This window comes from Apodemus sylvaticus, chromosome 20, assembly GCF_947179515.1.
Source record: "Apodemus sylvaticus chromosome 20, mApoSyl1.1, whole genome shotgun sequence".
In the NCBI taxonomy this organism is placed as follows: Eukaryota; Metazoa; Chordata; class Mammalia; order Rodentia; family Muridae; genus Apodemus; species Apodemus sylvaticus.
Window position 1 is genome coordinate 5,112,014 of NC_067491.1, and position 14,380 is coordinate 5,126,393.

A 14,380-nucleotide genomic window follows, 5' to 3' on the forward strand; every position below is an offset into this window, starting at 1 on the left:
GTAGGCTAGCTGGGTGGTGGTGGAGCACGCATGCTGCGGCCTGTAATCCCAGCACTCTGGGAGGCAGAGCCAGGTGGATTTCTGAGTTCGAGGCTAGCCTGGTCTACAGAGTGAGCTCCAGGACAGCCAGGGCTACACAGAGAAACCCTGTCTCAAAAAAAAAAAAAAAAAAAAAAAAAAAAAACCCACTCCCCCCCTCAAAAAAAATTGTAGGCCACTATGTCCAGCAAGGCAATAAAGTTTTTAAAAAGGATTTTCCCGCCAGGTGGTGGTGGCTTACACCTGTAATCCCAGCACTCTGGGAGGCAGAGGCAGGCGGATCTCTGAGTTCAAGGCCAGCCTGGTCTACAGAGTGAGTTCCAGGACAGCCAGGGAAACCCTGTCTCGAGAGAAAAAAAAAAAAAAAAAAAAATCCAAAAAAACCAAAAGGATTTTCCTCAGATAGTGTCTGCATACACAAACAAGAGAGGGATAGGGAGGGGGAGGAGGAGATGATATAGGGGAGAGGGGGAGAGAGCGGGGCTGCTTGAAGGTGGTCTTAAAACACCGTCCATATAGTTTCTGGGAAAAGATCTAGCACCTACTGAGTCCATCCAACAAGAAGCCACAACTTTATTAGTGATAGAAACAGTACAAATTTTAAACCAAGCTGTAGTTCCACTTTTCAAACACCAAAAAGGGGGGAAAGAGGAGGGTGTGTGTGTCCTTGCTGTCAGTTACATTGTTAATTCCTGTAAAAAAGAAAAAAAAAAGATAATTAGAGGCATTTATAGACAGAGAATTCAGGTCATTAAAATCTAAGGCAGTTCAGGCTTTGGAATTGAAGGGCCACTCACCATAATAGCATTTACGATATCGTTACTGTTGTTTTTCAGGGCTCGGACAGCCTTTGCTCTTGATACATTTGCTTGTGACATGACCAATTCTATGTCTTTAACTTCCACACCAGTTTCATCAACCTAAAAGTGGGGGAGGGCAGAGTCTTAATAACTCTGAAGATAAGAATAACTAACTTCCACAGTGTTCTGAAGCAGAACAGATTAAAATCCTAAGAGCCTGGATTACCTCCTCCTCTTCACTCTCCTCTTGGACGGTTGGAGTCTGGGTGTTTTCTTGAATGTTTGAAACAGCTTCCCCTTGAACTTTGAATTTCTCAGCTGCCGCTAACTGTGCTTGCTGAGACAAATCTTCAATCTACAGGGCAGAAGATAGAGGCACGGGTGGATGTGAAAGTACATCTCAGGCAACTCAGCGCTAGACAGTTTTTTTGCTTGTTTTAGTTTTTTTGCTTTTTGATATCACAATTGGGGTTTAACCTCTGCAGCAGCAACATTGGTCTGGAGCAATGCACCTGAAATTGTACTCACCTTGGCCTCCCCAAACACTATGTAGGTATCTGAAGCTGGGCTCTTGTAGACATCTGGCTTTGTGATGACAAAGAGGATATTTTTAGATTTCCGAATAGTGACTCTCGTGACCCCTGTGACCTGTCGAAGACCCAGTTTGGACATGGCCTGAAGAAGAGAAACGAACATTAAACTAAGTTCCTAACTTTAGGAGCAGCTTTAAAAAGACAAAAACCAAACAACAAAGAGTCCCACATTTAACACCCACAGCAGACTCTTCCTGGGTAAGGAAAGGCTCAGTGTGGCAGGTACCGTAAGCTGACTCTGACTTGCTACACAGCAGCCACCTCCTAATTCCTAACCATCCTGCTGTTGCACGCACGCGCGCGCACACACACACACAGGCGCGCACGCGCGTACACACACACAGACACACACACACACGCACGCACGCACGCACGCACGCACACCCACGCCCTGACCCACACATGGCACCATCTTACCTTCCTCGCCTTCTTCTCACTCCGACTCTGCTTAGCTTTACTGACAGGTTCTTCATCGATTTCGGCCGCGGCTGCCAGCTGACAAGACACATGTTTTGTTTTGTGACAGGGCTACTACTCTGTGCAGCCCTGGCTGTCCTCAAACTTAGAGATCTTCCTGCCCCCTGAACAGTCAGTGCTCTGGACACTTGCTTGCATGTGGTTTTGCTTTACAAAAAAGATTCACAGTTCAAACAGCTAAATCCTCTCCAGTGACTCTTGGTTGCAGACCGTCAACCAATGTTCTTTTCTTGAGGCCTGTTCTCACTGTGCCGGGCTGACTTTCAGCTTCTGCCCCAGCAGGAACTGGCCTCCAGACTGTCTGCTAGTACTTTCTCGACTCAATGTAAGTTATTAAGAGATCACGCACCTGGGCTTGTTGTGTGGCTGTCTGTGTGGAGTCCTGTTCCTCGAGCTCTGGCACGGATTCATCACTGTCAGACTCTGTTCCTGACCCTGGGGGGGGGGAGGGGGACAGGTAACTTTTATTATCTTCAACAGTAGAGTTTTAAGAGGTGGTACCCCCATCATGGCCTGCCTGAACTAGCTGTCACTGCTTTGTGCAAGGTCTTACAAAGCTAAATGCAAATCAATTAATTGGCATCTGTGACGCAGCCCAAGGCCTCCAACTTACAGGAATCCACTGAAGACCTTTCCTCAGAGCTGTGGGACAGTAGCTACAGCTAAGCAGCTTATATGCTGGAACTGCCTTATATGCTGTAATTGTTCTGTAACCGTCTCCTCTTAAGGTCTTTACTTCTTGGCACAAACACCAAGCATCCATGAGTTTCCATTTATCCCCATCCCAGAAATAGACAGGAGGCATCTTTAAATACAATTAAGTGAAAACCTTTTAAATAGGGTTGGAAGGTCAGAGGCAGTTGTGCACATATATATGTCCTGCCTTTCAAACCACTCCTGGAAAGAGTTCTAACCAGGCACTGGATAACCTCCATATTGTTAAGCCCCATCACTTCTCACCTCTCCTAGATACAGACCCCATGACTCCCCCACTCCCAAACACAACCAACACATCTTAATTTTCCTTCAATTGACCAGCCAAGCATCAGTAAAGTCTACTGAAGGAGAGGAAAGCATACACCCACACCATTCTCAGGTCAGGAAAAACAGTTCTCTACTTTCTTAAGAAAAGGAAGTCCCTGGGCAACTGGTAGTTACTAAGTCTAAGAAGAAAAGGAATAGCTTCAAGGTTTTTGTTTTGTTTTTGTTTTTCCATTTTAATTATTTTTTTACAAAAGCAAATTCCAGGCCCAGGGACAAGGTTAGTGATGTGACAAGAATTAGAGTACAGCGAAGGCCAGGTAGGTTGTGGTTTTCAGTATCAGCTCAGGTTAATAAGGATGCTAGATTCAGAGCTTACTTAGCCTGGACAGGCACAATGTATTACCTGAGATGACAGAAACCAAGATTTAGTTCATATTCCTAGAGCTTCTACATTTAAAGTTACCATTTTATGCACTATGCCCAAACTCAAGCAGACATACTGTACAAAGCGACGCGTCCTAGTTAGTACTGGTGGGTAGCCCCCAAGAGGGGTGTGGGCAACACACCATGCACACAGCAAACCAAGGCAAATACCCTTGTTGTTCTTCAGAACAGGCTGCTTGGCAGAGGGGGCTGGGGCAGGGATCCCAGCAGGTTTAGGGGTGGGCATGTTGACGAGGATCGGCTGGAAAGGCTCTCCCCCAGAGACTGCTTCCGGGGGAATCAGAGGCGGCAGCTCATCCTCATCAGCAGGGACTGGGAGCTTAGAGGGTGATTCCAGCACTGACCCAGGTGCAGACTGAAGAGATGGCTGTTTAGGAGGCAGAGGGGGAACTGGGGAGGGAGCAAGAGTCAGGGAAGCTGCTGGGATAGGCTTTGGAGTCACAGGCGCAGATACAGCTTCTGGAAGGACTTTGTCAGAGGTAAATGCTGCTGGAGGAACAGCTACCTGAGACTCCATGGGACCCTTTGGGAAAGGAAGACAATCACTGCCTTTTGCAGGGCAAACAGGCAGAGCTTCTGTAGTTTTTGAAGACTCTTTCTCAACAGGTACTGTCTGAGGGGCTAGAGCTACTGCAGAAAGGAGGCCCTTTGCATCCTTAGTAGAGGGATCTGGGCACTTAGGAGGCAAAGCAGAATTGCTCTTGGCTCCTGGGCCTTTCTGAATGGGAGCAGTGGTGACCAAAGAACTCCCTGGAGCAGGTGCAGCAAGCACTTCTGTGAGAGCTGTAGGATCTTTCTCTGCTGAGAGCTTTTCAGATGCCTGAGGGGTTCCTGTGCTACAAGCATCAGACACTGGGGAAGTATGGGAGTCTTTTGCCGAAGAAGTGGTGATGGGTAACAGAACAGAGGCCTCTTTGAGAGAGGAGAGAGGCGTGGCTGGGGGAGCAGAGGCCCTTTTGGAGGACGGGGTCTTTTTAGGAGGGGAAGAGCTGACTGTGGGTGTGAGAACTCCTTTGGACACTGGAGTTTCTGAGATCGCCTTGGGGGTCCCTTTCAGAGCTGGGGCTGTTGAAGTCTCACTGGAGGTCTCAGTGGCTGGAGCCTTTTTACAAGATGGGACTGTTGTGGCCTCTTGTGGAGTTGTTTGAGGAGCTGCAGTAGCTGGGATCTTTTTGGATGGAGAGCTCTTGACTGGGGGAGCTGGGGAAGGGGCAGTGGCAGTGACTGCTAGGGCAGTGGGAGCATTTGCAGGTGTTGGGGCTGCTGGGCTTTCATTGGAGACAGGAGTAACAGCTGGGGCAGCTAAATTTTCCTTGGGGACTGTAGTTGATGAGGCCTTTTGCAGACAGGGAGCTGTCTGTGCCAGTGAGGTGGTGACAGCTTTAATGGAAGGGCTCGCTGGAGACTCTTTAGGGGCTGAAGTTCTTGGTGCCTTTTTGGATGATGGAATTTTGGGGCTCTTTGTGGGGGAGGGAGGGAGGGTTGCTGGAGCTTCTTTGAGATCTACAGTCTTTGGGGTCTTTTTATGGGAGGAAGGATTCTTGACTGGGGGTGCAGCTGGAGTTACTGGAGTCTCTCTAGGGGAGTCAGCAACTTCCTGTGTCTCAGCAGGGACATGAGCTTTGGAGGCTGCAGTTGCTGAGGCCTTCTGTGGGGTGGCAGGTTTCTCTGGTGGTGCAGTGGTGACCTTTTCAGAGGGTGAGGCTGCAGTTCTGGGTGCCTTTTTGGGAGAGGGAGGACTTTCAGCTAGAGTAGTAGGGGCATCTTTAGGAGATGGGGTTAGAGGAACCTGCTTAGGATCTACAGTTTTGGGGGCCTTTTTAGGGGAAGGAGGAATCTCCACTGGTACTGCTGTGACCCCTTCAGATGGAGTTTCTTTGGGGCCTGCAGTCTGGGCGAGCTTTTTGGAAGATGGGGTTACTAGCCTTTCTTTGGGACTTGCCGTTTTGGGGGTCTTTTTGGAAGATAAGGGAATCTCTAGTGGCACAGCTGTGACCCCTTCAGGAGATGGGCTTGTGGGTGTTTCTTTGGAGCCTGCTGTCTTAGAACCCTTCCTGGGGGAGGGAGGAATCTGCACTGGTGCAGTGGTTTCCCCTTCAGGAGATGGGGCTGGAGTTTCTTTGGGGGCTGCAGTTTTGGGGGCCTTTTTGGGACATGGAGGATTCTTCAGTGGTACAGCTGTGACCCCCTCAGAAGGTGCTGAAGTTTCTTTGGTGGCTGCAGTTTTGGGGGTCTTTTTGGAAGGGGTTGCTGGAGTCTCTTTGGGACCTGTCATTTTGGGAATTTCTTGGGGGGATGCAGTTGAGGTTTCTTTGGGGGCTGCAGTTTTAGGGGCCTTTTTAGAGGAGACTGGACTCTCAGCTAGGGTATTAGGGGCCCCTTTGGGAGATGGGGCCACAGGAACCCGTTTGGAGGCTGGAGTTGGGGGTGAAGGAGGAATCTCCAGTGGCAGAGCTGTAACCCCCTCAGAGGATATGGTTGGAGTTTCTTTGGAGGCTGCAGTTTTGGGGGACCTTTTGGGGGATGAAGTCAAATTTTCTTTGGGGGTTGCAGTTTTGGGAGATCTTTTTTGGGATGAGGTTGAATTCTCTTTGGGGGCTACAGTTTTTGAGGTCTTTTTGGGGGAGGGAGAAACCTCTGATAAAGCTGTGACCCCCACAGATGGGGTTGCTGGAGCTTCTTTGGGGGCTGCAGTTTTGGATGCCTTTTTGGGAGAGAGAGGACTTTCAGCTAGGGTAGTAAAGTCATCTTTGGGAGATGGGGTTACAGGAACCTGTTTGGGGCCTGCAGTTTTGGGGGCCTTTTGGGATGAGGCTGCTGATTTTTCATTAGGGGTTGCATTTTGGGGCACCTCTTTTGGAGGCAGAGAAATCTCCAGGGCAGCTGTGACCCCTTCAGGTGGGATTTCTTTGGGAGGAACAGTTTTGGGAGACCTTTTAGGAGATGAGGCTGAATTTTCAGGAGGAGTTGCACTTTTGGAGGTCTCCTTTAGAGGCAGAGAAATCTCTAATGGCACATCTGCGACCCCTTTAGAAGGACTTTCTTTGGAAACTGTAGTTTTAGAGGTCCCTTTGGAAGATGAGGTTGCTGAACTTTCTTTGGAGGTTGCAGTTTTGGGTGCCTTTGCCTTTTTGGTGCAAGGAGGACTCTCCAGCAGTACAGCTGTGACCCCTTCAGAAGATGGAGTCGCTGAACTTTCTTTGGGGGCTGCAGTTTTGGGGGCCTTTTTGGTGCAAGGAGGAATCTCTAGAGGTACAGCTGTGGCCCCTTCAGAAGATGGAGTCGCTGGAGTTTCTTTAGGGGCTGCAGTTTTGGGGGCCTTTGCCTTTTTAGTGCAAGGAGGACTCTCTAGTGGTACAGCTGTGACCCCTTCAGGAGATGGAGTCACTGGAATTTTTGGGGGGGCTGCAGTTTTGGGGGCCTTTGCCTTTTTGGTGCAAGGAGGACTCTCTAGTGGTACAGCTGTGACCCCTTCAGGAGATGGAGTCACTGGAATTTTTGGGGGGGCTGCAGTTTTGGGGGCCTTTGCCTTTTTAGTGCAAGGAGGAATCTCCAGTGGTACAGCTGTGGCCCCTTCAGGAGATGGAGTCGCTGGAATTTCTTTGGGGGCTGCAGTTTTGGGGGACTTTTTATGACAAGTAGGACCCTCAGCTAGGGTGGCAGGGGCACCTTTGGGGGATGGGCTTGTTAGAGCCCCACTAAGTGCGTCATTTGGTGGGGAAGTAGGAGCCACTTGTGGTAGAAGAGGTACCTCTTTGGGAAACTGGGATGTTGAGACTTCTTTAAAGGCTGCAATTTCTGTCGCCTTTTTAGAGGTCATTGCTGGGATACCCTTAGGGGATGTGGATTTTGGAGTTTTTTGTGGGGAAGGAGAAGTCACAGCTAGGGCAGTAGAGGCACCTTTGGGGGTTGAGGTTGCTAAAGTCTCTTTAAGGGTTACAGATGCTAGAGCATTTTTGAGGGAGGTGGGAACCTCAGTAGGAGCAATGGGGGCTTCATTAGGAGATGGGGCTGCAGGAGTCTTTGGAGGAGACAGAGAAGTCACAGCTGGGACACTTTTGAGAGACAGGGTTGCTGGCATCTTTTTGGGAGAGGCAGGAGTCACACCTGATACAACAGGGTCTACTTTAGGAGACTGGACTGCTGAGATCAGTGTGGAAGCTGTAACTTCTGGGGTCTTTTGGGGGGAAAGAAGAATTTCTGCTGGGACCTTTTTGGAGGACACAGAAGTTTCTGTTGGAACAGTAGGGGCCCCTTTAGCAGAGGGAGGAGCCACAGTTGAAGGAAGAGGGGCCCCTTTGGAGGACGGAGGAATGGGAGAAAGCATAAGTGAGCCTTTAGAGCCTTGAAAAGACAGACCTGCCTCTGGAAGGAAAGAAGCCTCAAGTGGACAAGGAGGAGATGAAACATTGCCAGGAGAAACATCTGGGAGAGCAGAGCCCTTCCTGCATACAGGCTGCGTAGTCTGAGCAGACACACTAGTGTCTGAAGATGAGGAATCAGGAAAGGGTACAGACTTGGGAATTTCAGGGGACAATGCCAAAGTAGTCACGGAAACAGAAGCATTCTGGGAGGACAAAGCCATAGATGGCGTCACAGGACAGCCTTCGGAGGCTAAAGGAACCAGAGATGAAGTGGAAGAAGGAAAGGTATCTTTGGCAGTTCTAGGAGCCAGCCCTTTAGAATCACAAGCTTCTGAAAGAAACGGAGCCATTGCTGGGGCATCAAAGGAACTTTTGAGAGGTTGACTAACAGAAGAATCTGCCCTGAGGACGGTAGGCGGAGAGTCGGCATGCAGGGTAGTAGTAGCAGCAACAGCTGGCTGCACTGCAGGGGCAGGCCCTCCAGTAGTAGTCTTTGTTACAGTGCCTTCAGAAGGTGCCTCCAAAGATGATGCATTTGGAGAAGAGGGAGACCCTTTCAGTGCTACAGGGGCCAAGGGCTGCAGAGTAGTGTCTTTCCTGGTAGGGAGTCCTGCCTGGGCTGGAGAAACAGGGGCTCCTACATTTACCAAGATGGGAAGATTTTTAAGGCCTTCAGCAGCTGGCAGAGGAGACCCTGCTACCCCTAGAGTAGCTGATACTGAAGGAGCAGGAAACTGCTTGTGAGTAGCAGATACAAGTGAAGTAACAGGGGAAGCTGGGTCTTCACTACTTACACGACCTGAAGAAGCTGGAGTAGACATGTGAGTGGTAGGTGCTACAGAAACGGTAGAAGAGTTACCCAGCGCAGGGCGGATGGCTCCAATACAGGAAACAGGAGTTTCTTTTAAGCCAGTTTTTTGAGAAGCCTGAACTTGAGTCACCAAAGGCTGCAGAGCAGCAGCATTAGAACCTTTGGGAATGAGAGCAGCTGTAGGAGACAATGAAGTGCCAGCTACATTTGAAGAGCCAGGAGGGCTGCAAATCTCATTAGTAAGAACAGAGGAGCCTCTGTCAACAGATGGAGCTGCCGCAGACTCAGCAGCCAGCTCCTGTCTGGAAGGAAGGGTAGAAACTACAGAGCACTCGGGTGGGTAAGAGGCTGCAATAGAAGAATGAGCTACAGAAATGGCACTACTCACTGTAAGACCTGACTGACCTGGAGGCCGGATAGGAGAATCCAAAGAACTGCGTTGCAGAAGCGGAAGAGGAGAGCCCAGAGAAGTGGAGGGTGCTGGGGGGGTGCTGGCAGCTGTAGGGGTCTGAGCAGGGGAACTAATAGGTCCCTTTAGGTTAAGGCTTAGCAGACTCTGTGTCACAGCCGAGGAAATGGGGACACCTTTCACTGGGGAGGTGCTGGACAGTGTTTGAGGACACGACAGTAAACCAGGCGGAATGGGGGCTAGGGGGGTTTCAGGGCGGGAAGGGAAAGCACCGGCCACATCTGGAGGGCGTGGGCTAGTGCCTTGTAGATTTGGGGTTCCCTGAGAGGGGACTTGACTGCTAGAAGCCTTTGGTTCTAAGGGAGGGATGGAAGCTGTCACAGATATCAATGTCCCTGACTCTGCTCCAGCAGCTGGTGGAGGCGAGGTGAGAGGGTGAGGGGGACACACAGAGCTCCTTGGAACTGTGTGAGGCGCTAAGGCGACCAGAGACAAGGGAGCTGAGGAGGAGCGGGCACCTTTCTGAGCTGGACCTATCATGGGAGAGGCCAAGGCTAAGGCAGCTGGGGAGATGGGAGGCCCTATCAGGTGTGGCAGGAAAGTCGGGGTAGGAGGGGCGGTTCCTGAGGGCAGAGCAGCTTCAGCTGTTATGGGCTGGGCAAAAGGAACTTCAAAGGGGGTAGACGCAACACTAGAAGGGAGTGGAGAAGGCTGAAGAGCAGTTACTAGAGGGCTTTGCTGGGGGCCCAGGGAGGAAGGAGGGGGAGGTCCAGGCTGCCCTAGAGCAGCAGTAACATTCAAGGCTGAAGACATAGGAAGCACAGCTGGAGAAAAGCAAAAATAAAATAAAATAAAAACCAAAACAAAACAAAAAGGAGATAAAGGGAGGGGGGAAAAGGTGAGTTGTGCAGCCCAAGGAAACAATTAAGTTTCAAATTTGAGAATGACGGTCACTACAGGGGATTAGAAACAGGGGACAAGCAATATCAACTTTGCCTGTGCATATTTCAGTGATTAAGTGGACTATATCCTTCAAAATGAGCCAACTATTTTAAGGTGGGGCAAACAGTCCAAGACTAGCTCATTTCTAAATGAGGAGCACAGGCTCACACACCCTGTTACTGATTAAGCCTAGGACTTTCTTTACACACACTATGCAAGAGCTCCACTACTAAGATTATATATCTAAATAAAAAAAACCTTAGCCCTCTTTTTGGGGCAGTCCTACCAATTTCTTAGACCAGCCTTGAATTTTCAATTCTTGGCTCCTAACACCCTATGGCACTAGCCACCAATTTCCTCCTCCTTCACAAAACGGACACTATTTCCAATGTTTTATTTCTTTAGACATGGTCTGACTGTAGCCCCAGTAACTCAGGGTTGTCTCTCTCTCTGACTGGATTGAAGGAGTGTGACCACACTTCACCCAGCACTTTTCTGGCCATACTTTTAGACTTCTGGGGGTCGGGTGGGATATGGAAAGTGAGAATTCAATTATGTTGGACACATTTTACAGGATGCAGCTAGCCTAACTCAGTTCTAAAGCTGACGCTCCCAATGTTCGGCACCAAACACTGAAGCTCACCCCAACACCACTCTATCTCTTCACAGGTTTGGCTCTTCACTCTTTAACTCAGTTAGGGCTCAAAGGAGGACAAGGTGGGAATTATATCATGAAACTAAACCCAAATTATTAAGACATACTTTAGAAATATATGCTCCCTACTCAACCTAGATAAGCATGCTGCCCCGTCTAGTCTGAAGGAGCACTATTCTCCCATTCAAGAGACAACACTGGACTAAATCAGAGTTAGCAAACAATACCCAGAAGGGTGTGAATCATTAAAATGCCCACTCAGCCAGCGTGTTCTCAAATTCATATAGCAGAGATTACAGGACAAAGAGGTGGCTGGACCAGTCTTTCTGGAGAATTGGTAAGTCAAAGTCTTCTAATTATAACCCAAATACTTCTTGTACACATATTAACTGGAATTTAAAAACATGCCCATATTTCTTACTTTTATAACTAATATACTGATTGTTTTCATTCATTTCACTAAGAACAATTAATTCCAGACTTCATAGGTATCCCCTTAATACAAGTGCAAGTTCAGACTAATTAGGATATCTTCAGCAACATTAAGGACTGCTTTAGATCAGGATATTCTAAATCCACTTTCAGACTCCACATCTGTAAAACAGTTTAACTCTTGTTGAGCTCTGAAGCTGCAGAAGTCATTCCTTCTCCACGCTGCCCATTTCCCAGCTCAGGGTCCTACTCCTTTTTGGTCTAGCAGCTGGATTAATCCCTTCGGCTGCTAAAAATCAGACAGGTGGGGAGGGAAGACTTTAATGCTTTTAAATATAAGTAACTTTAATTCCAAAAGAAAACACAAACTCCCATGAGTAACAACAAAAATTCTACCAAAAAAAGTGGAGGGCATATCTTCTTCCTTTCTTCCCTTCAACAGGGCCCTGTGTAGCTCTGGCTGTCCTGGAACTCACTCTGTAGACCAGGCTGGCCTCAAATTCAAGAGATTTGTGCCTACGCCTCCCAAGTGCGGAGATTAAAGGCAGGCACTACTGCCCAGCCTTTATCTTATGGCTATCCTTAAGATACCCTTAATTTAGTTCTATGGAGCCGACTCAGCAAACAAAACCATTCATGTTCTTTTCAGAATCTCTCTTGTAAGTTCCCTATCAAACTGTGTTAGCCAGCATTCAAGCCTACAGTCCATTTCAGTTGGAAAACCCCAACAATTACTTCAGTCTTATGGAACAGAACTACGCTAGCATTATCAGCCCCTATGAGTTCACTAACCCAGGCCGAGGCTTAGGTAGGACATGCTCATCCAGACATGTGATGAAAGGCTCGGTGCCAATCAAGGCTATCTAAAACCTCGACCTAACTTGCCGGCCAGAACCTCACCGAAGCTCAGGTCTCCTTGGCCTGCCTGTGCCAGCTACAACAGACCAGAACCACCCAGCCCCTTCCGTACTCAGGTTTCCTATATGTAGATTCCACAGAAAAGCTTTTCAGGCAGCTGGTGTACTCACAAAGCAGGCGAGGGAACCCGTGTATAAATCTCAAAGACACATCTTTTACTTTCTTCCCCTAAAGAGTCCCCTTTCCCAGGCAAGATAACAATTAGATTTGTGTACTAAAGTTACAATCCCATTTAAAATTTTCCCTTAAACAGCAGTAAACTACAAAAGGCAGAAAGTATCACCCACCAAATGACTTTAGGATCAACTTTCACTAACAGCAAAAGAGCTACGGGCACCTACCTGTCTCAGCCTGAGGTTGTGGCAACTCCTGCTCTGTAGCAGGGACGGTTTCTGTGGCTTCACCAGGCATTTCTGAAGGGAATAAAACGGAGGGCCGGAATTAACTAGGGTGAATTCACCTGCCTCGCCAAGCAGTCCGAAATAAGTCGCATAAGGCCCATTAAGAAGGGTCCGGACGACCTCCCCGAAGCGACTGGAAACGGGGTGAAACTATGCCACGACCCTCAGAGGTCTGCTTAAAGGGATCTGACCTCATGGAGCCGCTTCACTTAGCGGAGTGCTGACTTCGCACTGGCCAGGACCTTGTTTTCAGTCTTCCGATCCCACAAGGGCAGCGGTCCCAAGGTCTGGCTCCTAACCCTGAGATTTCAGGCGCTACCTTGGGCCCCCTCCGGTCCTAGCATTCACGCCGCTGAGCCTGGGACCCCCGGACTCTCTAATGATCGATCACTTCGCAGAGCAAGAATACGGGGTGTCCCAAGACCTGGCGATCCCTTGCCACAGGACGAACGACGTTCCAAGGCCCCCTTAACCTCCTCCAGATCCCCGTGGCGCCCTTCCCAACTGCAGACGCGCCCAGCCTCTCCTGCCACATCCCAATGGTTTCCACGTTTCCACGCCCAAATCCCCGAACCGGACCCGTGGCCCTTCTGTCCTGCTTTTGCTGGGACCCAAAGCGCAGACCCCATTTTGTCCGCAGGCGCGGAGGCGAGTTAAGAACTCTGAGCCCCGCAGAGCCGCCAGCGCTCCTTAACTAAATGCCCGGGGCCGCAGAGCTCGCAACAGGCGAGGATGGCTACGGATGGAAAGTAGAGGCGCAAGCAGCACTTACTGTGCGGAGAACACGGAACCAAGATGGCGGCGGAAAGAGAGCGAGCGAGCGAGCCCGTGACCCACGCCTGTTGCAGAAGGAAGCCGGGCACCAAGAGGGCGGGACCAACATGCGGTTCCGGGTCAGGCGCGCGGGCCTCCACTCCACTTCCTGTGGCGAGCGGAGCAGCTGTTCTCCGGGCACCGTGGTGGCGCGGTCTAAATAAGGCTAAGAATTCCTGAGAGGACGTGAGGGCCTGGCTGGAGCTGCAGGGGCCTCCCGGCCATGGCCTTGACCTCGAGGGACGCGCCAAGACCGTATGCGAAATCGCGACAGCTGTTTAAGACGGCGTCCGAGTTTCCACTTTAAGAGAACGAGTTGCAAGTCAACCGTGAACGTCATAGAGCCTGCGTTCGCACCATTGGAGAGAAGTGACCTAGGTTTAAATTTTGGAAATAGATTTTAGGACAGCAAAAGCCCGGTTCTCTCCAGGGAAAACCTCAAACACACAGCATAAACACAACTCGCTTCGCCTGATACCCAGGTCACTTCTCGGATATTCTGAAGTTTACCCGTTCTTTAGGGGCACATACATTAAGAAGCCACACCTGAGCTTGGGAATGTGGCTCGGTTGGTAGAGTGATTGCCTAGCATGCAAGAAGCCCTGGGTACCATCCACAGCACCATGTAAAGTCGCAAGTGGTGCGAGCCTATTAAGCCTGGCTCTTGCTTTGTGTTTTTGAGACAAGGTCTTAACTGTAGAGCAGACTGACCTTAAGAGACCCACCTGCCTCTGAATCTAGCAATTTTGGAGCCAGCCTGGGCTACATATTGAGAGCTTGTCTCAAAACAAACAAAAGCTCATACTCTTTGAAAGTAGAATATACTATAAAACCAATATTTTGTCAGATAGTTACTGACTTAACTCCATCCACAAAAGGACTCAACAATTTGGAATCTGAATTAGCTCATCCATTGTTCTTTGTTTTTAAAGCAAGCTCTCTGTAGGTCCAGGCTAGTCTCAAACTTTCTGTAATCCTCAAAAGTGTTGAGATTACAGCTGGACACCACCATATTTGGCTAACTTAACACTTACTTGATTAGGTTGGCTGTGTTTTCTAGGAAGCATTGAGAAAGTTAAACATCTGAAAGGTACCTTAAGGCCCTGATTGGGCTGGTCATCTGGTTCAGCCGGTTTAGGCACTTGTGCAGGTCTGGCGACGTTCCATCCTTGAAGCCCTGGGAAAGGTGGAAGAGAACAGACTCCACCAAGTACATACCAAGTAGACATAAAGAATGGAAAAGAAATAAGGAAAGGATATGACTGCCCCTAGGTATGGAGGAGGAGAAAGTTCCTTAT

At 49.3% G+C, this 14,380-nt stretch overlaps 1 protein-coding gene across 2 annotated transcripts; it reads right to left on the reverse strand.

Moving 5' to 3' along the window:
- Nucleotides 1-588: 588 nt before the first annotated feature.
- On the reverse strand, nucleotides 589-13,155 carry Naca (nascent polypeptide associated complex subunit alpha). Of its 2 annotated transcripts, XM_052165245.1 has the most exons (11): nucleotides 13,042-13,155; nucleotides 12,210-12,281; nucleotides 6,867-9,745; nucleotides 4,572-6,458; nucleotides 3,488-4,505; nucleotides 2,259-2,344; nucleotides 1,850-1,927; nucleotides 1,368-1,514; nucleotides 1,066-1,194; nucleotides 837-959; nucleotides 589-731 (listed from the first exon to the last, which is right to left on the reverse strand). In XM_052165245.1, the coding sequence occupies exons 2-11, from the start codon at nucleotides 12,277-12,279 to the stop codon at nucleotides 717-719; spliced, it is 6,432 nt and encodes a 2,143-aa protein (XP_052021205.1). In that variant the 5' UTR covers nucleotides 12,280-12,281; nucleotides 13,042-13,155; the 3' UTR covers nucleotides 589-716. The 2 variants fall into 2 exon arrangements, with proteins under 2 accessions (XP_052021205.1, XP_052021204.1); XM_052165244.1 differs by lacking the exons at nucleotides 3,488-4,505; nucleotides 4,572-6,458; nucleotides 6,867-9,745 and having other exon boundaries at nucleotides 13,042-13,143.
- Nucleotides 13,156-14,380: the final 1,225 nt, after the last annotated feature.

Bases quoted from the DNA above. Each gene is read 5' to 3' on its own strand.
- Naca (XM_052165245.1), bottom strand. From the start codon at position 12,279: ATGCCTGGTGAAGCCACAGAAACCGTCCCTGCTACAGAGCAGGAGTTG. The intron at 1,928-2,258 runs GTGCGTGATCTC...GTGTCTTGTCAG, and splicing joins CAGCCACACAACAAGCCCAG to CTGGCAGCCGCGGCCGAAAT. The intron at 1,195-1,367 runs GTGAGTACAATT...TCTGCCCTGTAG, and splicing joins TAGTGTTTGGGGAGGCCAAG to ATTGAAGATTTGTCTCAGCA.